We start from the raw sequence: 25,467 nt of genomic DNA on the forward strand, positions 1-25,467 counted from the left end.
CCAAAAAATACAAAAGGAGCTAGCAAAGCCAGAGCCACAGTTAGAATTCTTTCTGGTTCTGGCATAAGTGCTCTCAATCACACAAGACACTGCCTTTGAATAAGCACTTAGAAGAGCGACTGCCACATAATAGACACTCAATAAACATCTGCTGAGTGAATATTTCTCCATGCTATTCTGAATATTTTTCCAGTAATGGAGATGCAAATCCATGGGTGATATTTCATCCATAAGGTCCTCATACAATATTCTGAGTAAGTAATGATTGTCTATATCAATCATGGGGCAATTTCTGCAAAGCAATAGAAAGATTACTATAGTGTTGATGTTGGCCTTTAATCACCTCTATACTTCCTCTCTGGACTTTATGAACTTAATCATGTGGCAGGTAAATGAAAGCTTACAGCTGATGCCAACACTCAGGTTTGGTACATGCCAGGTTGCATGACAGAGAGAACAGTCTATGGTTTGCAAAGCAATGCCTGGCTACATGTTGTTTTATTCATTCTGGGTTGACATGATGCTATATCATTTTTTTCCTTTATGCCAGGTGTATTCAAAATCCTTCCATATTAATATCTAAATGCAGCAATAAGAAAAATCAAGTGTTATTATCCCCATTTTACTGATGAAGAAACCAAAGCATAGAGGGGTTATGATCACATATCGCTCAAAAGTACAAAGAGGTAAGACCACGATTCAACTTCAAACAGTCTGTCCTTAAGAGTCCGTAGCCAATACGCTCTGTTAGCTTCTATGTGCCCTGCTGAGACTAGTAACTCAACACTTAGCCTGCTGCTGCCTACGTTGTCTAGGTCTGGGAGGGATGTTTGTAATAAATTAACTGGGCATTCTTAATTTCACAGTTGATCATGTCTTCCTTGAAACACTTCACTGGTCTACATTCTCTGGTTTTCCTCCCACCTCACTGGCTGCCCTTCTCAGTCTCATTTCTGACCTCTCTTCACTTCTCAACATCTTGTTGCTCAAGATAAAAATCCTTGGAGTCTTGCTGACATCCTTTCTTTCAGGTGTACTCTTTTTTTAAAAAAAATTTGTTCTTATTAGTTATACATGTTAGTATAATGCATTAATACACCACTAAGCACACAATAGTGGCTAACAGCAAAAATCCTGACAAAGGATAAAATACAGATATGACTATATTTTAAAAACCAAACAAGAATAGGGGACAGGAATCTGTCAGTCTGAATTTTGTTCCTTAATAATAGCCAGCTAAGTTTGCATGAGCCTTCAAAGCTTTCTCAGAGCAGAAGGGACCCTATTTTTTGTTAAAATGGACAAGTTTTTTTTTTTTTTTTTTTTTTTGTTTAAAGCACTGGGTGATGCTGGGAGATCTGTATACTTTTCCTATGCACTACTTAGTTTTGCTATGCAAAGATAGAGGAAGACCAGGGTCTTTCCTACATTGCAGGAATGGCCAAAATCAATGCAATAAAGGCCATCTAGCACCATTTTCAGCACTGCAAGCTACAGTCCAGGATGAAGCAAGGTGTACTTCTTGTCTCCTGCTCTGGGAGGCAGGTGCAGAGCTCACATTGTGGGCTTTTGTCCTGTGTTGCTCCATGGTACTTTCAACAGTTATTTACTATTGTCTCATGAGTTATACCTTGATGGAAATTTCTATCCAGAACCAAATATCTGGAAAAAAATTAATGTAGTTCTTGATTTTGTCATCTGGGCCTTCCAAAATCTGATGCAATGTATAATGAGGCCTGTTTTGTGTGGATTTAAAATTAAAGAGGGCTATGAGTGTGCTGTAAAAACTGCCAAGTTGTAGTGTCAAAGGAGAAAAATAATAATCTTTTTTTAAGAAAAATAATAATCTTGTCCTCTAGTGATTCTCAAAGACCGAAACTACTGAGCAGCATCCACTGCTCATTAAACAACATTAGCTTTAAAAATGTTAAAATCTTTAAAGTGAACATCCAAAACCATTTGGTGAATCAGATTCCAGAGTAATTTTGCCTATCTACAACTAGTAGTCTTATTTCTCCATTATAATTTGTTTCAGATTTAATATAGGTTCATCAATAAGAAAAGTAGATGCTTTGGGGATAGATATTTTCCAGTAACATAACAAAATTAGCACACTTGGTAGAATAGTTTAGAATGTGACAATGCTGCTTTCAAAATTCACTAGATGCTAATATTGCCTCTAATTATCATATTAAATCCTGAGGACAGTACTCTTCAGTTTATGAGGTTTTGGGGACAAACTTGTCTTTGAGAAACAGTTTGGATGATTCAGAAACTAAGAGCAAAAATGGTAACAAAATTAGAGAGTAGAGACATATTGTTGGATTTTTAAAACTTTTCATTTAAGGAGACAGAAAATTCCCAGACCTCACTTAAGGAGATAAAACAGAAAGATCAGAAACTGAGGGGGATGGATCTAAAACCTTATGAGTGAGTAATCCTGCTTAAGATGCCGTGACACTTAGCCTGTAGGTTTTCAAAAAGCTCATGGTCAAAAGATCAATTCTTTCTCACTGATATGTAGTATAAAATTTCTCAAAAGACCGCACATAGGAAATAGAAATTAATATGCTGAATGTTACTGGTTACTCTTTTCATAAAGAATTGCTTACCATATGATAACTGAGTGGGGCCTAAGCATTATTCATGACCACATGTTTCATGCTCCTTTTAAAATGTGAGAGCACATAGTGTAAAATAGAACCATGTATAAAAGATCTGCTAAAGTCAATACCATTGAGTCTAACAGGCAAAGGCATTCCTACAAAACACACACACACACACACACACACACTTCTTGGTGATTAACATTTTTTGGGGGGCGGGTAGTACTGGGAGTTGAAACTACAGGCATTCTACCATTGAGCTATATCCCCAGCCCTTTTAATTATTTTTTATTTTGAGAAAGGTTTTTAAATTGCTCAGGCCTTGAACTTGCAATCCTCCTGGCTCAGCCTCCCAAGTTGCTGGGATTATCGGTGTATGCCACTGCATTTGGCAGTAATACTTTAGCTATATACAATAACACTTCAGTCCTCTTTTCAGTAAGTTTTAACTAGTTACTACTCTATCCATCTATTATTATTATTATTGTTATTAATATCAACAGTTAGAGATAGGGTAAGTAATTTGTTTAAGGCTGCTGAGCCACTATGTGATCAAAGCTGAACTTAAATCCAGAGAGTCTGCTTGCAGAACCTATGTTGTCTTATTCTTGTTCTCTGTCCAGTGAAGTCAGTGACTTGGCATTTTGATCTAGTCAGTAACTTTTTCTCATGACCTATTGGTGGTGATGAGCCATTTCTGGGGCATTTTTCAAATAATTCCAATTTTAGTTTATGGCGAGGGAACTTCTAAATCCAGTAACCAATTTTGTTATCACTGCAAAAATAATGAATTGTATTAAATAGCTCTATATTTAAAAATATCTGCAAGAAACATTGAGTTGCAAAGAATCAAGGGGGGGGGGGGAAACAACCAAACAAAAACTAACCAATCAACCAAACAAACAAAAAATATAAAACACTGAGGTACAAGTAAGTCCAGAGATTTATCATTGAATCTGCAATCATTCCACATTTTTAAATGCTATAACTGTTAATCATCAAATAAGCTATGTGATAATGGGAATGATCACATTTGGCAACTTGCCATTTGACATATAAATAAAAGGTACCATCACTGTTAAACTTTTATTCTGAACCCAAAATAAAGTATTTTGAGGTATTCAAGTCCATTTGGGGGTACAAAATATTGTTTGAGTTTTGCTTTTGAACAAATGTGCAGAAATTATTTGGGGCAAACTCTGTCAAGAGTTTCTTTGGAGTAATATATATACATTTCATTCCTTTGGATACAAAAAATTCTTTCAGCACCAGTTCTTCATATGAATGCTTTTCTGGACTCAAAGTCTGAATGCAATGAGGTTGATATTATGTATAAAGTAGAGCAAAGCAGTATAATTTCTCCTAAAGACCAGACAAATTCTATCATCACGAAGTGACATCAACATCCTGATTTCTGGTTCAAAGGTACAGTAATGAGAACCAGAAATTCTAAAGCAGATATTTAAGGGGGGAAGACAGAAAAAAAGAAAAAGAATCTTCTTTCCATTCCAGAATAAGCATAACGGTATTCCTAAGAAGTGATAGAAGGAAGAAAGCAAAGCATTGAGCTGTAAGTCTTGGAGCCTGTCAACATATAAGGATGGTAAACAATCAGACATATATATTTGAGTTTTATGTCTAGAACAGTGGTTCTCAATCAAGGCAATTTTGGTCCCTAGGGGACATCTGGTAATGTCTAGAGACATTTTTGGTTGAACTTAGGTTAGGGATGCTACCGACCAAGGCTGCTGTTAAATATCCTACAATGCACAGTATAGCTCCTCAGAACAAAGAATTAACTAGCTCCCAGTGCCAGTAGTGCCTAGGTTGAGAAACCCAGGACTAGAAGAACAGACTTCAGGCAGGCCTAAAATCTAGACCTTCAGGAAAAGTGGTACAACTGGGAAAGTGACTCTTGATTCACTCACTCTAACAATAAGTATCAATTGTGTGTAGAGGTCTTCACTAGCTACAGGAACCTGTGTATCAGGTAGATACATAGCTGGATTCTCAAAAACAGTTGGGAGGGACTAAACAGATACACCCATCTGACTCCTGCCATGAGAAAGGGCAGGGCGCTTCTTCAAGACAGACCCTCCCCCACCATTAGGGAGAAATATCAACAGTGGGTGCCTTCATAGGAACTTGAAGACAAAAGTAAGTTTTCTTTCTGATAAGGACTGTTGCTATATGACTCCTATTTTGCATAGCTATTCACAAAACAATAGCAGTTGTATTCTTATTTCATACTGAAGAAACCTTTAACCTTTGCTTGTTTAAGTATTTTTTCCAAAAAATCATATCACCATCCCACTGTGACAATGTGCACTCTTATGTAATAAAAAAAAAACTTGTCATTTCTTTATTCCCTCTGAAATATATTTCCATGGAAATGTCATTTTTATTTTTTCACACTTTTTCAGCATTTAAACATGTATTTATCTTATACTAATTTATATTTTTAAGTAATTATTCTTAGTTGATTCATGTGAATATTTTGATTCTGAATGAGGATGAGACTATATCTTCCATCTCCTTTGAAATCCTCTCTGCACCTAATATAACTATGAGCACAAACAGTCATTTAACAGCTGGTTAAAAGAACTAACCAAAAATATGTGTATAATGAGAAAGGAGAATAAAATAAAATAAAAACACCAATAAATATTGTTATATTTATATTCCACAGGGTATATAAGGCTGATTGGACCACTCACAAAAACACACACACCAAACTCAAAACCTATAATCATATTAAACAATTAAACTGAAAGAATGATTATGATATTATATTTCTTAAATTTAATGTATAGTTTCTTGCTAAGTAGAAATGTAATAGGATCTGAAAAGAAACTACATTTACTCTTTCTTCTTTTCTATAAAGAGACATAATGAGACAAATATAATACAATATAATGAGACAAAATGCTGAGCACTTAAGCCTCTTAGTATCAGTGCACTGATGAGTTGACATGGATAGATTCTAGTTATATATTGAAAGTATACAAAATCAGAAAGTATTAAGTAAGCTTAATTACTTGCTGTTTGTGTTACATGCTATAAACAAGGCAGGTACTTCCAGGGGAGATGTATTCAAGCATTGCTTGCAAACAACTAAATATTCAAAGTCCTCAAATAGCTATTTTGTAGAATCTCTTCATTCTTTCACAAAACATATCATTACTAAATATAAGGATAACTGTACCTGAGTCATAATAACTAACATTAAAAACACAGACACATAAACAATAATTGTCCTGAACACGATAATGATGAAAAAGTTTTTGGTCATTTAATCATGTCTTACTGCCACCTACCTGGGATGAAAAAGTACACACTAGGAAGTCTGCCTGGGAGAGAAAATGTATATCCAGGATCACACCCCGAAGTGAATTTTCTGTATATCGATTGTGCAGTCCAGCTGACCAAGAAATAGAGTTATCACTAATAAATTCATAATTGGGGTACCTGAAAAAAGAAAGAAATTTATGCATGTTTACTGAAATCACAGTATCCTATACAGGGAGGATTGGTCCTTTGATTAAGAACCCTTCTCTAATAGAGAGGAGAGTTTTAATTAAAACATTCAATGGAATAGTTGGTGAGGCACCTGTGGATCCATTAGTAGGACAGAAGACATTTTGAATGTTCTATATATTAAGTATTATTGGTACATCATATAACACACATACATACACATCAAAATGTCCTTTATCAATTCATGGAAGAGTTGAAAGCTAAAGGTTCATTATTGTTTGTAATGAAGGCCCTTCTAAGAGTTTATTCAAGCTGTTTTCATATTTGATCACTGAATTTTTCCTTTAGACTGTAACTATCATGATAAAATTTCATTTAAATTTTCATTTATGATAATTCAGATTTGAGTGAAAATTTCATATTATAAGCAAATAATGAAAAGAATTAAAAAATAACTATTTAAAAATTTGTGAGAATAAACAGTCTCCTCTAATGCCCATCCTTTTTGAATAAATCTATTTAAACAATATGGTAATGGAAACCATCCTAATGAATTTATGAAAGCAAATTCCTTGTAGATGTCTACTAAGTAATATATTAGTGGTCTTACTTAAGATAGGGTATGTGTTTAAAAATATTAAAACAGGCTGTGTTTAAAAAGTCTACCACATGTTCAAATGACTCCACTCTGAATTAGAGTTTTAACTGTACTCTAGTGTAGAGTGAATTAGTGTCTTAGTGCATGAGATAGATCTTCAGAATTAAGTTATAAACCTTGTATAGTTGTGTAAAAAGGGGATAGTAAGTGTTCATACATAATTTCTTAAGAATTAATACATTAAGTGATGTGAAGCACTTAGAGTACCTGACATGTAGTAAATGCTCAATAAATATTGGGGATGGTTATTAAATAGTGTTCTTTACTTATTTAGATCTCTGCTCAATATCACCTCATCAATGAGGAGTTTGGAAGTCCTGGACCTTTTTTTCTGCTTAGTTTTTCTCCATAGCTCTTATTGTCAACTGACATAATATCTGTTTACTATTTGTTTACTGTCTGCATCCATTCATTCCCCACCTCCATCATCTCTAATTGGAATATATGTTCTATAAAAGGAGACATTTCACTTGTTCTGGTCACTGTATTATTTTCAGCACCTAAAAGAGAATCTGGAATATAACAGGAAGATGGAAGAGTATTTCTTGAAAGAATAATAATTCTTATGTTAGAAATAGAAACATCAAGAGTTAGTTTATATGTCTGTCTTCCAAACAATATTCCCCAAATGTTAGGACCATGACTTATTTTTCTTTGCATCAAAGTACCTGGCATTCTGAACAATGTTGTGTGCATAAATACATGAATAGTTGAGTGATACCTTTGTGTGGGACTTTATCTTAATTCCCTAACAGCTGCTTCAGACTTCTCTTCATTTTGGGGCCACCAAGGAGCTCCTCCTCATTGCCTCCTAATATTAATTGTAAAGGCAAAGTGAGCACTGTTTCAGGCTGGTTCTGTGTTCAGATCTATTTGTCTTATTATTTTTGACATTTTGCCCTCCTCAGTTCAGAATCAGGGAAATGAAGAAAATGTCACATTTGTTCTAGAAAGAAAAAAACCAGAAATACTTTTAATATGACCCTTATGGAGCTATATATATATACCCAGGCAGCGGGCAGAAACAGTAACGAATATACATATGAAAATGCTGAAGGAGAAAAGAGGAGGTGAACTGATAGAACCAGTTCAGGTTTTATCCGTGAATAAAGACTACTTTGTCAGCATGGTTTGGGGGCTCAGGGAAACAAAGAAAGGAATAATTCATTTACTGAAAAGTGACACAAACATTAATGGACTTCTTAATTTAAAGGGAACTCTTTAGAATTAAACCAAAAGGACTTTATATATAAAAGATAGCATTGTGAAGGATACTAAGAGTAGAAAAAAATAAATAATGGAAAAAGACTTTTCTGCACAAATATGCTACTTGTCTTCAAATATATCAGCAGAGGGATTTTCCTATCTTGAGGTTTCAGAGATTGGTAATGATAAAAATAAGTTTTTTTCTTTTTCCACATTATAGAAACTTATTTTTATATCACCACAAAGGACTAGCCTGGAGTTATAAACTAATATCAAATTTTCATTTCTGAAATATTTCTTTAGACTGAAGGAGATACTATTCTTTGTGATATCTGGTATAGGACTCCTTCAGGACACTTCTTTAACCATGCTGTAATTATTTATTACATATATTTATTGTCTTTCAGTTAGATATTCTCTAGAAAAAGAAATCATGTATTATCTTTTATTTGTCTTTGCATTTGTATTCCCAGTGCCCTGTACTGTATGTATCTTGCATGGAATTCAATAAAATAATAAACAAATATATTACTCATGTAGCTTCTTCATTTCACAGGGCAACCAAACACTTGGCAAAAACTTTTAAACATTTTTCTTGCTTCTATTAATTTCAATGTACTTAACTTTAGAAAAAGCTTGTTCAGAATTTTTGATAAAGAACAAACTAAATAACTGAGGTTTTTTTCCAGTGTTAGGGATTGAACCCAGGGCCTTGTGCATGCTGGGCCAGTACTTTACTAATGAGTTATACCCCCAACCCTACTTGGGAGGTTTTTAAAGGCCGTTTATCTTCCTGTTTTATCTCCATTCCCAATTTCCACAATCTTTGAAAACAATATTGGATAGACAAGTTTAATAGCTCTTATTTCTTTAACTGCCAATGATTCTATAATTTGAACACTCTGGTAGTGAATTATTTAAGAGATATTGCTTGCCACATTAGTAATGAGTGACACAGTTACTGGGATGCCTGTGCTAAGATCTTGTGGATGAAATCAGTCTGAACCTAGAGAAACACGAGGTATAAAACTATTGCAGCAAGGAATAACTACACACAGAAGCTATGTGTATAAAGCTAATCTTGACTCCTTTTTTAAAGGATAAGCTACCCAGAAAATGGCTTCACCTTTTATTGTGCAAAGCCTATGCATCATTTAAGTTTAATTCTTCATCTCTGTCCACTCTTGAAACATAGAAGTCTCATTACAATGATTACCTTGGACATAACATCTCTTGCAAGGTTAATTCATGCTTTTGATTTCCTAAAACAATGCAGAGGTTCTGAGATTTGCTTAAGTATCAAACCAACTATGAAAGGTTTAAAGCAGAATTGATTCAGAGTTGAAAAACATTTAAGTAAAAGAATGAAGGAAAGAAACATCTTTTAAATTCCTGAGAATACTTTTGAAATGACTTAAAAATTAAAATGAAAGGATTTTCTAATAGTAAAAAATTATGCATAAAATGTTACCACTACACTTAGAATATGGAGAAAACTGCTGCCTAAACTACCACAGGGAGAGAAGTTATAGTTACAGACTAAAATGAGGAAATTCAAATTTTACTATTTCTATAGTCCATGTAGATACTGCTAACTGTAATAAAGGAGTTGTTTGGTATAAAAATGTCATGTTGTGGGCTGGGGATGTGGCTCAAGTGGTAGTGCACTCGCCTGGCATGCGTGGGGCTCAGGTTCGATCCTCAGCACCACATACAAACAAAGATGTTGTATCTGCCAAAAACTAAAAAATAAATATTAAAAATTCTCTCTCTCTCTTTAAAAAAAAAAGTCATGTTGTGGTACTGGATTAAGGCAATAAAATATCATATCATTTTATTTAAATACTTTAAAGTCTAGAAATATAGCTTAAGGAAATAATAAAATAATTTTTGGCATATTTTGTGTCATTATTTATAAAAGTAAAAACTGAAAATAATCTGTCTAATGTTAGGGAAATGCTTGGTCAAGTAAGTACCAGTGATCCACACAGTGGATGTTTACAATTCACACTCAGGAAACACAATGACTGAAAGTGAAGGAATGCAAAAAGATATTGCACGCAAATGGAAAGCAAAAGAAAGCAGCGGCATCCATACTTATATCAGACAAAAGAGGCTGTAAGTCAAAAACTATAAAAAGAGAAAAAAATCATTATATAATAACAAAAGGGATCAATTCTCAAGAAATTATAACAATTGTAAATATATACGCACATACCACTAGAGAGCCTAAATACACAAAAACAAAAAAACAAAAAAGAGGAGACATTACAACTGACACCACAGAAATACAAAGGAATACAAGAGGTTACTATGAAGAAGCATACCCCACCAAATTGTATAGCCATGAAGAAATGGATGAATTTCTAGAAACATGCCCACCAATATTGAGTCAGGAAGGTACAGAAAATCTAAACAGAACAATAATAAGTAAAGAGATAAAATAAGTTAAAAAAAAAATCTCTCCTTTAAAGAACAGCCTGTGACTGGACGGCTTCACTGCTGAATTCGACCAAACATTTAAAGAACTAATACCAACCCATCTCAAACTCCTCCCAAAAATTGAAGAGGAGAAAATCCTCATTTTCACTGAGGATGAAAAAAAATCCTCAACAAAACTACAAACTGAATTCCATAGCACATTAAAAAGATCATTTATCATGATCAAATGAGATTTATCCTAGGAACTCGAGGATAATTTAACATACATAAATCAATAAATGTGATATACTGTACTGACAGAATAAATACCAAAAAAATACATGATTTTCTCAACAGATGCAGAAAAAGCTCTTGACAAAATTCAACATTTGTTCATGATAAAAAATAGGTATAGAAGAAATATATCTACACATAGATGTTGACGCTCACCACATCTATTCAACATAGTACTAGCAGTACAAGCCAGAGTAATTAGATAATAGAAGGCATCAATATTAAAAAAAAAAGGAGTTAAATTATCAGTTTGCTGTTGATATGGGTGCGCACACACACATCCTTAAAACTCCACCAAAAATCTCTTAGAAATGATAAATTCAGTGAAGTTTCAGATTACAAAATCTGAATACAAAAAAGGTAGCATTTCTATATACCAGCAACAAACTAACCAACAAAGTAATTAAGAAAATAATCCTATTATAACAGCAACAAATAAAATAAAATACTTAGGAGTAAATTTAACCAAGGAGGTAGAAGACCTGTATATTAAAGACTGTAAAACATTGATGAAAGAAACTGAAGAATACACACAAAAAAATGAAACATACTGCCCATGTCCATGAATTGGAAGAATTAACATTGTTAAAATGCTCATACTATTCAAAGTAATTTACAGATTCAATGCAATTTCTATCAGAATTCCAATGTTATTTTTCACAGAGGGAGAAAAAAAAACAACCCTACAATTTGTATTGGACCATAAAAGATCCCAAATAACCAAAGAAATCTTGAGCAAAAACTCCACAAAATTGTAAGAATTACACTCCCAGATTTCAAAACTATTACAAAGCTATTGTAATCAAAACAGCCTATTGTAATAAAATAGGCTTTGCTTCCTGGTAGTAATGTTCTGGGCTGCTTTTCTTCACCACATCCTTCTACCATGATGTCCTGCTAACCTTGGGCACACAGCAATGGAGTAGGCTGTCCATGGACCGAGACCTCTGAAACTGTGAACCAAATAATCTTCTTCCCCTCTAACAAACAACTCCCTCTGAACACATAAAAAGCCCCTAAACAAGACCCAGCATGTTTCTAGCATAAAACAGACACAATGACCAATAAATGGGACTACAAACCCCAAAATGAATCAAAGTATTTATGGTCTCTTGATTTTCACCAAAGATATCAAGAATATACAATGAGGAAAGGCCAGTCTATCAATTAATGTTGTTGGGAAAACTGGATGTCCACATATAGGACTAAAACTTAGTCCTCTAATCTAATAGAATGAAAACAGGTCTTTATCTCACATCATATGCAAAAAAAAAAAAAAAAAAAACACAAAACACTAAAATGGATAAAAGACTTAAAATGTAAGATCAAAAACTTAAAAACCATTAGAATAAAACAAACAAAACCCAGCTCTATGCCATTGATCGGGGCAATTGTTTCTTGGATAGGACTTTAAAAGCATAAGCCACAAAAGCAAAAATACACAAATGGGATTATGTCAAATTTAAATGATTTTGCATAGCAAAAGAAATAATTAACAGAGTGAATGAAGAGACAACCAAGAGATTTGGAAAAATATTTGTAAACCATACATCTGATAAGGGGTTAATCTCCAAAATATAAAATATAAAATAGTGGGAAAATAATCTGATTAAAAGATAGCAATGGGGGCTGAGGTTAGGGATATGTGGATATAGCTCAGTTGAACAGATCTTGCCTGGCACGTATAAGGTCCTGGGTTTAATCCTCAGGACCACATGAAAAAAAGAAAAAGAAAAAAAGTAAAACGTCTGAGGATCTAAACAGACATTTCTTAAAATAAGTGGTGCAAATGGCCAATAGATATGTGAAAAAATGTTTAATATCTCTGATCATCAGAAAAATGCAAACTAAAATCATAATGAGATATCACTTCACATCTAGAAGGATGATTATAACCAAGAAAATAAAGGATAACAAGTGCTGTCAAGGATATGGAGAACATTGCAGCATTATTTACAGTAGCCAAGATATGAAAGCAAATTAAATGTTCATCAGTAATGTGATACATACACACACACACACAGTATTATGAAATACTATGTAACCTTAAAAAAGGAGAAATTCTGTCATTTGTGACAACATGAATGAAACTGGAGGACGTTATGCTAAGTGAAATAAGCTAGGCACAGAAAGACAAATACTATATGATCTTACCTATATGTGGAATCTAAAAGGTTGATCTCACATAAACAAGAGAGTAGAAAGGTGGATACCAGAAGTTGGAGAGGTAGGGTGGGGATATGGGAGAAGTGGAAAAATGGAAAAAGGAGATACATTGACAAAAGGGTACAAAGTCTCTGTTAGATTGGAGGATTAAGTTATAGGGTTCTATGGCACTATATGGTGATCACAGTTAATAATAATGTATGGAATCTTTAAAAATTGCTAAAAGAACACCTTTAACTTTCTCATCATAAAAAATTTGGTAAGTGGTGAGATTACGGATATTAATTATTTGACAACAGTGAGTAAGCAGACCAAAGCATTATATAATAACCCATAAACATATATAATTGTCTATTCAAAATAAATAAACAAAAAAATAAATAACCTTTTTAGTGACCTTAAAAGTAGGTCCAATTTAATATCAGGTGCAAAAAAAGGGATCCAAAATTACATAAGATATGAACAACTATTTAAAAATACGACTATATAAAGGAATATGTCAATATTTAAATAGTTGTTGCCAGTGAATAGTGGGACTATGGGTAGTTTCCTTGGCTTCGTATTTACCAACTTCCATATTTTCTCATGAACATGAATTATTTTGCTAATCAAGGAAAAAGGCTCATGATACATTCAAGAATAAGTGAAAGAGTAGACAAGATTAATATCCCTTTCTTCAACCAAGCTACAAATTTCATATGGTGTTTTAAAATGAGAAAACATGGTGAACTGTTTCTAATTTGTTCTTTCTTTCTTTTTTATTTATATATGACAGAATGCATTACAATTCTTATTTCATATATAGAGCACGATTTTTCATATCTCTGGTTGTATACATAGTATATTCACACCAATTCATGTCCTTATACCTGTACTTTGGATAATAATGATCATCACATTCCACCATCATTAATTACCCTATGCCCCCTCCCTTCCTCTCCAACCCCTCTGCCCTATCTAGAGTTCGTCTATTCCTCCCATGCTCCCTCTTCCTATCTCACTATGAATCAGCCTCCTTATATCAAAGAAAACTGTCAGCATTTGGTTTTTTGGGATTGGCTAACTTTACTTAACATTATTTCTCTAACTCCATCCATTTACCTGTAAATGCCATGATTTCATTCTCATTTATTACTGAGTAATAGTCCATTGTGTATATGTGCCACATTTTTTTTAATCCATTCATCAATTGAAGGGCACCTAGGTTGGTTCCACAGTTTAGCTATTGTGAATTGTGCTGCTATAAGCACTGATATGGCTGTATCCCTGTAGTATGCTGTTTTTAAGTTCTTTGAGTATAGACCTAGGAGAGGGACAGCTGGGTCAAATGGTGGTTCCATTCCCAATTTTCCAAGAAATCTCAATCTCCATACTGCTTTCCATATTGGCTGAACGAATTTGCAGTCCCACCAGCAGTGTATATCTTTCCCCCGCATCCTTGCCAACACTTATTGTTGTTTGTATGCATAATAGCTGCCATTCTGACTGGAGTGAGATGAAATCTTAGAGTGGTTTTGATTTGCATTTCTCTTTATGCTAGTGATGATGAACATTTTTTCATGGTATTTGTTGACTGACTGTACATCATCTTCTGAGAAGTGTATATATGCTCCAAACAATGGAGCATCTACATTCATCAAACAAACTCTTCTCAAGTTCAAGAGTCAAATAGACCACAACACAATAATTTTGGGTGACTTTAATATACCTCTTTCATCATCAGATATATCTTCCAAACAAAAGCTGAACATAGAAACTATAGAACTCAATAATGCAATCAATAACTTAGACTTAACTGACATATAGAATATTCCAACCTTCAATGAGAGAATATACTTTCTTCTCAGCAGCACATGGATCCTTATAATTTGTTTCTAACACATCTGAACATTAACTTGAAAAACAATTTGTATTGTGTTTTGTGCCCAAATATGTATTTAATCTGTAAATCTTATATTAATCCATTCTTATACTTGGCTGATGAATTTCTTGGTCCTTTATGTGTATACACAAGGACTTGGAGTACAACCTTATTCTGACTTTGCTTCTTTTCCCCTCCCATTTGTTACAGAAAAAAGGAACTAAGAAATATTGTTAAATAGCCAAATGGTTCAAGTAATTCATTCTTTCATTGCTAATAAAATGTTTTTGAACTGATGAGATCAAAATAAACACAGTTCAGTTTGTACTAGGCACATACTAAGACAGGCCTTATGAATAAAGTATATATAATCTAGTGAGGAAGGCAGAAGTAAATAAGTGCTATGCACTATAATAGAAGAATGTGCAGAGACATAACTCAGTCAAATAATCAGGGATGATTTCTGGAGGAGATGGTATTATAGCAAAAGATAGACCACAATTTTATCTTAGCCTGTTCCTTACTTGTGTGTGTGTGTGTGTGTGTGTGTATTCTTATTCATTTTTCTTTTTTCTTTTTATTTTTTTAGTTATGCATGACAGCAGAATGTATTTTGACATATCATACATGCATAGAGTATAACTTCCCATTCTTGTGGTTGTATATGATGTGGAGTTACACTAGTCATGTATTCATATATGAACATAGGAAAGTTATGCCCATTCATTCTACTGTCTTTCCCATTTTTTGGTATATAATTAATACAGCATTTATTTATGGATAGTAAATAATGGCCAATCCTAGGTTGACCCAGATCCTATGATAAGAAATTTCTAATCAGAATCAGTCTACTAGTTTTCATAAAACCCTATGTTAATCCTATATTATTATTATTGTTGTTGTTATTACTATTGGTACTAGGGAATAAACACAAGGGTACTTAACCATTGAGCCACATCCCCAGCCCTTTTATTATTGATTTTTAAATTTTGAGTCAGGGTCTCCTTAAGTTGCTTACAGCCTCGTTAAATTGTTAAGGCTGGCTTTGTACCTGTGATCCTCCTACTTTAGCTTCCTAAGTCACTGAGATTACAGGTATGTGCCACTGCTCCTGGATAATCCTATAGTATTATTAATAACAGTGATTTTTTCCTTCACTCGATTAGGAATTCCTTAAGAGGAAGGAGTACCTTGATTATCATGACATCCCTACACCTAGCACAGTGCCTAAAATATCAATACGTAATAGAATTTATTTATCCACTTTAAAAAATCATTCTTTGGTTCTTTACCTTTCTTTAGTGTAATTTACAAATTTCAGAAATTTAAAACAACAAAGACTCTCTCTATATATATACACACATATTCAGTTGCCTGTAATTGTTAGTGTAGACAATGAATAACAAGATCAAAGGGGCAAGTACTAGGTGTGTTTTATTACTAGCAATTCTATAAAGTTGATAAATATTATGTTTATTTTTCACCCAAATTCACATGTTTCAGTTTCTAATTGGTACTTGGCCTTTGGGAGGTAATGAGGGTAAGATGAGTTCAAGAGGCTGGGACCATCATGACAGGATCAACATCTTTATAAGACAGGCACTTGAGTGCCTGCTCTCTTTGGCACACACAAAAAAAGAGATCAAGCGAGGACACAGTGAGATGGTGGCTGCCTACAAGCCAAGGGAGGATCTTCAGAATGAAAATCTACCTTACTGATCATAGACTTCTCGGCCTCCAGAACTATGAGAAATAAATTTCTGTCATTTAAACCACTTGATTTATGGGTATTTTATTATGGAAGCTTGAGCAAACTGATATAGATTTTAGTACCAAGAAGGGGGTGATTGTGTTTAATGGTGATAGTGATGACTGCTTGAAATGTGTAATCAGCAGTCTATTTCATTCTGGATTTCTTATTTCAAGGCATCAGATATGGCTAACAAAGTATGCTTTGATTAGATTAAGAGTTAAGCAAGTACACAGTCATTTGAATTTTAAAACCCCAATAATTAATAATAATATTAGAACAAGAATCACAAGTGATGGGAATTAAAGATTCTTCTCAAAAAAAGAGACAATGTCACTCTAGAACTCCTAGTTGGTCTAACTTACTTTGTTTTTGCCTCGTTTAATAAAGAAGGATCATCCGTGGCCAAATATACTCTTTTTTTATCCACTTGCATTCTGCGTGCGAGAAGCTGAAAATGTTCTTCAACATGCACCATGTACTCCTCAATGGGATGGAAGGCTGCTTCTGTTCCCACTTTGTCTGTGCGTCTGACATGGACTCTGGGGGAGAAATTCACATTCTGCTGATAATGTATTGATTAACTTGGTGCTTTTGGTGTACTCAATTTATATAATTTATAATGGCATTATAACAATTTAAACTGATTTTTCTTCATTTTCATAATTAGAAAAAACAAATATTAAAAAAACTCTCACATGTTTTAATATATTTGCATGGTAAACAATATAAGAGAAATTAGAAAATAAGTAAAGCTTTGGAAGAATACTTTATTATAGAGAAAGTAGTTGGTATATCAGGAATAACTGAAAGATTTCAGAGTTATACTTCACATTAGGCAGCAACATACTCACCAGCTATCCAGGAAAAAACAAAACAAAAAAACCAAAGAATTTAAATCTTAGGGTTTTTGAGACTAAAATGATGAAGAGTCACAGTTGTTATTATAGAGTATTAAAAATAGTGCTTGTCACATTCTGAAGCCATTTTTTTCTTTTCTTCATTTAATCTTGTATTATAACTGCCAGTTTATAGAATTTAAAGTTGTCTAAGGAAAACACAGACTACATGGACTTTTCCTGTAGGAAGTGGCAGGAAAACTTTTAAGGATTTTTACTATTTTAGTTTCATGGAGTCATTCCAGCCCTTTTGTTGTGTTTCTAATGTGTTTCTTTTCTGTTTTTCACTTATCAAATGTGAGCAGATACAGATCTCATCCATACCACTTATAAAAAGGCCTAAAACAGTAAAATTGGCTATACATATTTATATCAATCTGCACTGAATAATACACTGATTTCCATAGTCTTCTATCTTAGTGCTTCCAAAGTAATTTTAGTGGAAATAAGAATAATAATCATATTTTGTTTTCATAATTAAGGTTCCTTAAATCTGCCCTCTAGAGCCACCCATTGATAAATCACTATCCCTATGTAGAAGAAGGAAAATGGTAGATTTCTTTCCCTGAAGTTGCAGTCTTGGGCATGCCTCAGGCCAAGCCAAAGGCCAACTCTATTATGGGGTATGGAGATTTGTTTCACTGATGTTACTCTGCCATCTTTATGACTTTCCATTCTTTTCTTTGCATGCCAGGTTATAGTCCAGATGTGGATAGGATCACAGAAACATCTATTCTGTCATCTTTTCCTTCCCACATTCTTATTTATTATTATTATTTTTTTATTTGTTCTAATTAGTTATACATGATAATAGAATGTACTTTAACACATCATACATAAATGGAGTATAACTTCTCATTGTTCTGGTTGTACATGATGTAGAATCACACTGGTCGTAAAGTTATATATGCACACAGGGTAATAGTGTCCAATTGATTCTACCATTCTTCCCTCAATGCTTCTCTTAGGAAACTGGAATTGTTCAGTGTGCTCTATAGAGATGATGTTAATGATTCCACTGATTTTTAATAAAAAGTTTCATGAGATGAAACACTATCTAATAATATTATGATTTCACTACGTATCTTCTTTTATGCGAACATTTTGAATAGGGGTTAATAATTTCTCTATAAAAGCTAAAACATGAAGGAAGATGTGAAGTGGGAAATATGAAAATAAAAACAAAGAGATCTGTAATATTAAGAGTGGAAAAAAGAGAAGCATTATAAAGCACTACTAAGCTATTTTTACTAATGTTCTAAGTGAACAAAGGAAGAATATTCTCCCTGTGCCCTAACATGAACTGTGAAACCTGTTTTTGGTGGGGCAATGAAAACTAAACTCTGAATTGTAAAGATCAAAGTAGAAGGTAAAAATATTATGTATCACTATTATATATCACTGTTTGAGGGAAAAAAATCAGATTCTTACCCAATAACTGGATGTTTGAAGCCAAGCTTCTTGGTGGCCTCTTCTATTTCCTTTTCCAACCAAGGTTGTGGGCGGATCAAATATTTGACAAATTGAGACACCCACCACACTGCAGGATCACCATGGACTCTTACGAGTCGATCTGCAAGGTCTTCTGGTACAGCCAAGGGTAAATAAGGAGGACGCGGATGAAGACTGTCTACAATGGGGAGCTCCACCACTTGAACAACTCTGTCCTTCACTTCACCTGACAGAATATCAAAACATATCATCACCACACTATATTTCTCATTTATCTACCCTACTACAATAACTCACATGGGGTACTTTCATTTTCATAGCAACACTCAAGAAGAATTATAGTTTTCAGTTATGAGGAGATTAAATAACTTACCTAAGGTCCCCGAACAAAAGGGACAGAGAGAAATTTCACACATAGGTTGGTCTGCTTCTTAAGTACATGACCTTTTCTGAAAATTTCTAGCATGCTATCATATTATTACCTCAAACCCCAGGTAAGAATGGTATCAGCACTCTAAGTAGATATCTGATATTCTAGATATCAGAGAATGGACACAGCCAACTGTCAAAGTTCTTTTTTCTGTTACAGTTATTTTTTAATTAGAGTTACTCAAAACTTCCAGCTTGTCATTATAGCAAATGGCTCTTGTATGACTTTCATGACAGAGCACTCTGGGAATATCTAAAGATTATAATGATAAACCAGTGTTAGCTTCAGTGTGGCCTTGGCCAGGGAGATTGCTGCCTAGGGCTTTACAATGTACTATGTCAATAGAAGAAGGGAGAAGGGTCCCCTTGTTTGTCTATAAGTAGGGTCTCTGGAGGAATCCAGAGCTTTAGTGGCCAATAGAAGCTTTCAATTTAATGTTCAGATGTGTTAGCAACAAATTAGAAGGATCCATGCTGCTGAGAAGAAAATATATTCATTCTCTCGCTGAAGGTTGGAATTATATATGTCAGTTAAGTCTAAATTATTGATTATATTATTGAGTTCAATAGTTTCTTTGTTCTGCTTTTGTTTGGAAGATCTATCTAATGATGAAAGAGGTGTGTTAAAGTCACCCAAAATTATTGTGTTGTGGTCTATTTGACTCTTGAACTTGAGAAGAGTTTGTTTGATGAATGTAGAATGTAGAGAAAAAAAATTAGATTTCAAAGTCTTTATTTCTTGGCCACAATAGACCTGTGACAATAACAATCTGTGTTGCTTGTTTATCTGGATATTAATTTAAAGTTCAAACAGTTTGGATGCTAATTTTTATATACAATGATTACTCTTATATCTGTTTTCTATACATCATCACTTACAATAGTTTGAATCTGGAATGTTCCCCAAAGACTCATGTGTTGAAGGCTCAGTCCCAATACATGCAATGTTCAGAGGTGATTTTTTTGGGGAAGTGATTGGATCACGAGGGTGCTAACCTTGTGAACAAATTAACCCCTTGATAGAGTCATGGCTGAATGGATTACTGGAGGTAATAGAAAGTTAGGAGGTAGGATCTAGAGGAAGAGTCTTTATGGGCATGCCCTTTGGGACTGTATCTTGTCTTCTGCTTCTCTTTCCTTTCCCTTTGTCTCTGTCTCTCTCTGTTTACTGGCTGCCATGAGATGAGCAGCAGCTTTCCTCCACCATGTGCTTCTATCACGATGTTTCTATTTTTTCTAGAAATTTTGACATAGCAATACAAAGCTAATACATAACTGTTATTGCTGTTCTATCAAATTTATAATGTAATGATAAGAATAAACCACAATATAATAGCCAGAACCCCTATGGTTTACATATTAAAGACCTATAATCCCAAGTACTTGAGAGGCTGAGTCAGAAAGATCACAAGTTTTATGTTAGCCTCAAGCAACTTAGTGAGACCCTATCTCAAAACTTAAAAAAAAAAAAAAAGCCAGGCATGGTGGCAAGCACCCATAATCCCAGCATCTTGGGAGGCTGAGGTAAAGAACTGTAAATTCAAAGATGGCTTTAGTAACTTAATGAGACTCTAAGCAACTTAGAACCTGTCTCAATATATAAAATAAAAGGGCTGGGGATGTGGCTCAGTGGTTAAGGGCCTCTGGGTTCAATCTCTGGTACCAAATCAAACAAAAAGAGCTGGGGATGTATCTCAGTATGAGACCCTGGGTTCAATTTTTAGTACTACAAAAACATAGTGATAACTAGAAGACAAAGAGTTACCAGGTAGAGAGATTTCACAAACTGAATATGTACTGAGTTAAATTTTCAATAACAGAAAATATTACCCTGAACATATAAAAATTAACTCTAGTTAAGATGTTATCATTGTGTAAAAAAAAATTAGATTGTGATCACTGGACCATTAAAGAAAAAATATACTTGTAGAGAATAAACCTAGAAAATGTTTAAATTGTATTCACCAGTATGAAATAATCTGTTTGTATTTATCTCCCCTGTCCCCCATGTATATATACATAAAATAAATTAAGTGATCTGGGAATACAGTCAATAACTACATGGTTATTATAAAGTCGGCTGTGTATAACTAAGAATTAAAAACTTTTGGTTAATACTCTGTCTCTTATATGTAAAACTCATCTCAAGATTCTGAGAACAGAATCCTTAAAATATAACATTTGTTGTATGAATAAATGGTAATAAAAATTTACCATCAGTGTTGTTGTTCATCTAGGGTGCCAGCAAAGAAAAAACTGGGCCCCTTTATTAGAAGAAGAAGTATAATTAAGAGTGCAAGGAGAAAGACTGAGCTGCATTTTAAATTACACAGTAATTACAGAGCAATAGTAACAAAAACAGCATGGTACTGGTACCAAAACAGGCGGGTAGACCAATGGTACAGAATAGAGGACACAGAGACCAATCCACAAAATTACAACTATCTTATATTTGACAAAGGGGCTAAAAGCATGCAATGGAGAAAGGATAGCATCTTCAACAAATGGTGCTGGGAAAACTGGAAATCCATATGCAACATAATGAATCTGAATCCCTTTCTCTCGCCATGCACAAAAGTTAACTCAAAATGGATCAAGGAGCTTGATATCAAATCAGAGACACGGCGTTTGACAGAAGAAAAAGTTGGCTACAATCTACATACTGTGGGGTCGGGCTCCAAATTCCTTAATAGGACACCCATAGCACAAGAGGTAAAAACAAGAATCAACAAATGGGACTTACTCAAACTAAAAAGTTTTTTCTCAGCAAGAGAAACAATAAGAGAGGTAGAGAGCCTACATCCTGGGAACAAATTTTTACTCCTCACACTTCAGATAGAGCCCTAATATCCAGAGTATACAAAGAACTCAAAAAATTAAACAATAAGAAAACAAATAACCCAATCAACAAATGGGCCAAGGACCTGAACAGACACTTCTCAGAGGAGGACATACAATCAATTAACAAGTACATGAAAAAATGCTCACCATCTCTAGCAGTCAGAGAAATGCAAATCAAAACCACCCTAAGATACCATCTCACTCCAGTAAGATTGGCAGCCATTATGAAGTCAAACAACAAGTGCTGGCAAGGATGTGGGGAAAAGGGTACACTTGTACATTGCTGGTGGGACTGCAAATTGGTGCGGCCAATTTGGAAAGCAGTATGGAGATTCCTGGAAAAGCTGGGAATGGAACCACCATTTGACCCAGCTATTCCCCTTCTCGGACTATTCCCTAAAGACCTTAAAAGAGCGTACTATAGGGATACTGCTACATCGATGTTCATAGCAGCACAATTCACAATAGCTAGACTGTGGAACCAACCTAGATGCCCTTCAATAGATGAATGGATAAAAAAAAATGTGGCATTTATACACAATGGAGTATTACTCAGCACTAAAAAATGACAAAATCATGGCATTTGCAGGGAAATGGATGGCATTAGAGCAGATTATGCTAAGTGAAGCTAGCCAATCCCTAAGAAACAAATGCCAAATGTCTTTTTTGATATAAGGAGAGCAACTAAGAACAGAGCAGGGAGGAAGAGCATGAGAAGAAGATTAACATTAAACTGGGACGAGAGGTGGGAGGGAAAGGGAGAGAGAAGGGAAACTGCATGGAAATGGAAGGAGACCCTCGTTGTTATACAAAATTACATATAAGAGGAAGTGAGGGGAAAGGGGAAAAAAACAAGGAAGAGAAATGAATTACAGTAGATGGGGTAGAGAGAGAAGATGGGAGGGGAGGGGAGGGGAGGGGAGAGGGTATAGTAGAGGATAGAAAGGGCAACAGAATACAACAGACACTAGTATGGCAGTATGTAAAAACGTGGATGTGTAACCAATGTGATTCTGCAATCTCTATACGGGATAAAAATGGGAGTTCATAACCCACTTGAATCAAATGTATGAAATATGATATGTCAAGAGCTTTGTAATGTTTTGAACAATAATTAAAAAATTTAAAAAATAAAGTCTATAAGAAAGCAAAAATAAAATAAAATAAATTACGCAGTAATATGTCCTCTAAAGTAGGGAAAACTTGGGTACTTTCCCTGATATGGAGATGATCACAGAAGTAGTACATATATGAAAGAGAAAGAATAAAGGAGGAGGGGCAAAAGTAGTTATTTAACCCATTAGTACCAAGTTTTTAATTCTGCAAATATAAGAAACATTCAAATATTATTTCAAAGTTACCATAAGTGGTATACTTGATACATGTTGCTCAATTTAATTTTTTATAGGTGTTCCACATCTAAAATAATGGAGAAAATGGGTTGATAAATAAAGGAAGGAAACCCCTAGCCTCTTGTATAAATTCTGCTTTTTATAAGTGAGAGCAAAATAAGTAAGGCTCCCTTCCCTTTGTGACTTCTTCCTAACAAGGTTATTCTACTAAATGTTTAGTATGACTGGCTCCAAATTTCATCTGTATGAAAGTATTATCTTCTGACTAACCTAAGGCTCAACTTCCTTATAGTTAGCTCAATTGATAGCTTTCAGAAAGAAATGAAAACTACATCTTCAAGACAGAAAACTGGGAAATGATGAAGCTACCTCTATATTAAAGATATTGCAGACTGCTTAAACTTGACTGAGCACAACATTGTGATTGTGGAGAGATAGAATGTTGTAGGTGGAGCCCAAAGTTTTCTTGGACTATCTTATGACTTTAATAGACATTTCCCTTAACTTTTATATCTGACCTACCATTCTTTCAAGTAACAGATAGTCTCCACCAACCCTAAAGCTAAGAATGTTTTAACATCTGAAATCTACAGAACACAGAGTTCCCCACTTCACCATAGACTACCGACCTGACACTCCTGCCAACATGCTTACTTCATGTAAAACAGAGTTTATCATTAGCAGAATTCAGTTTATTTTTGTTGATTCTTTGTTTATTCCTTCATTACTTGTTCAAATATTTGTTGAATACTACTATGTGCCAAGTATTGTACTAGTGAGAATATACAGTGACAACACACTTCTTGCCCTCTAAATAAAAGTATTCAGGATTTCTAGTTCAAAACCCTTACCCACACTAGACTGCTTTTAGTAAAAATAAATAAATAAGCACATCACCAAGAAATACACTATCAAAATATGTTATCAAAAATATGTCAATACTCAACTGCCTAATAAAATATCAAAAAGTGTTCACATTTATAAATATAAAACCGGCCTAGAATGAAAGTTTAGTTTTCTCAATAATGGTATATTTCAAAAGAAAGGAAAATAACAGCACATGCTAAGTATAGAAGATCTTTTTTTTTTTTTTTACTATATAACATTTTAAAATTCTGTTTGAATATACATTCAAAAGATTTTTAATCTGGAAGAGATCCTAGAAATAATCTTATTCAATGTTTTCTAAAATGTAGTAATTTGTGTACCACTTTTATGGTTTCTACCATATCATGTACCACTTGTACTATTCAATATTTCAAAAACTTTAACAGACCTTTTAAAAGTCAGATGAATCTATTTTATAGAAGTTAAACATGTTACTAAATTTTATATGGATACTATTGATGGAGGGCTCTGAGCTCAAGCCAGATTTCTGTTAAAAAGAGAAGATTATTAGTGAGCTTTTTTTTTTTTTAAACTAGTGAGGTTTTAAAGGTGATAACTGCTTTCTCTTTACATCTCCTGTGAATTTGAAACCAAATGAGAAACAAAGAGAAATAAGAGATAGGAATCAAAATATTATCTTGACAGCCAATAAGAATGAATGTCAGAATGTGATTTTGTGGTTTGGATTTACGGCATCATGGGTTTGCTAATGATAGTTTCCACTCTGTGCTAAGCGGCGTTTGTCGCCAAAGCCGCCTGGTGGAGGCGAAGTATGGGCCTCAGTTATGAAAGAAGCTAGAAAGGGCTGTGCCTCACATTTAGTTCCTCCTCCCAAACTCACTAGTTGGATAACATACTACTTGCCTTCCAAGTGGATAAACAGAGAAAAGAAATAAACAGAGTGAAAAAGCACTTCTGCATTTTTCCCTTCTAAGGAATAAAATTTATTTGATTTTTGTAGAAACTCCTGAAGGAGTGAAGGATTCACAGTAACTCCCCCTGCTCCTATCATTGAACAATTATCCAGTGTTAAAGAGCTATTAAATATATTTTCATACTGAATTGACTCTTTCTCTTTGACACAATCAGAAAGACTAAAAAGAAGGAATAATTTTCTCACTATGTGATTCAATGTTTAATGTTTTATCAAGACACTGTCTAAAATGA

At 34.1% G+C, this 25,467-nt stretch overlaps 1 protein-coding gene across 11 annotated transcripts in view; it reads right to left on the reverse strand.

Moving 5' to 3' along the window:
* Fut8 (fucosyltransferase 8) overlaps positions 1-25,467 on the reverse strand; it is a 337,433-nt gene that overhangs the window by 3,753 nt on the left and 308,213 nt on the right. For all 11 annotated transcript variants that reach the window (XM_046461672.2, XM_058584583.1, XM_058584587.1 and 8 more), the window contains 3 exons: positions 18,770-19,016; positions 16,805-16,981; positions 5,924-6,074 (listed from right to left, as the gene is read on the reverse strand). In XM_046461672.2, the coding sequence (XP_046317628.1) occupies positions 5,924-6,074; positions 16,805-16,981; positions 18,770-19,016 (575 nt within the window). The remainder of the gene's footprint in view (positions 1-5,923; positions 6,075-16,804; positions 16,982-18,769; positions 19,017-25,467) is intronic.

The sequence above is a fragment of the Marmota monax genome, unplaced genomic scaffold (genome assembly GCF_021218885.2).
Source record: "Marmota monax isolate L192 unplaced genomic scaffold, Marmota_monax_Labrador192_F-V1.1 WCK01_AAM20220418_F8-fsc00001, whole genome shotgun sequence".
NCBI classification, from domain to species: Eukaryota; Metazoa; Chordata; class Mammalia; order Rodentia; family Sciuridae; genus Marmota; species Marmota monax.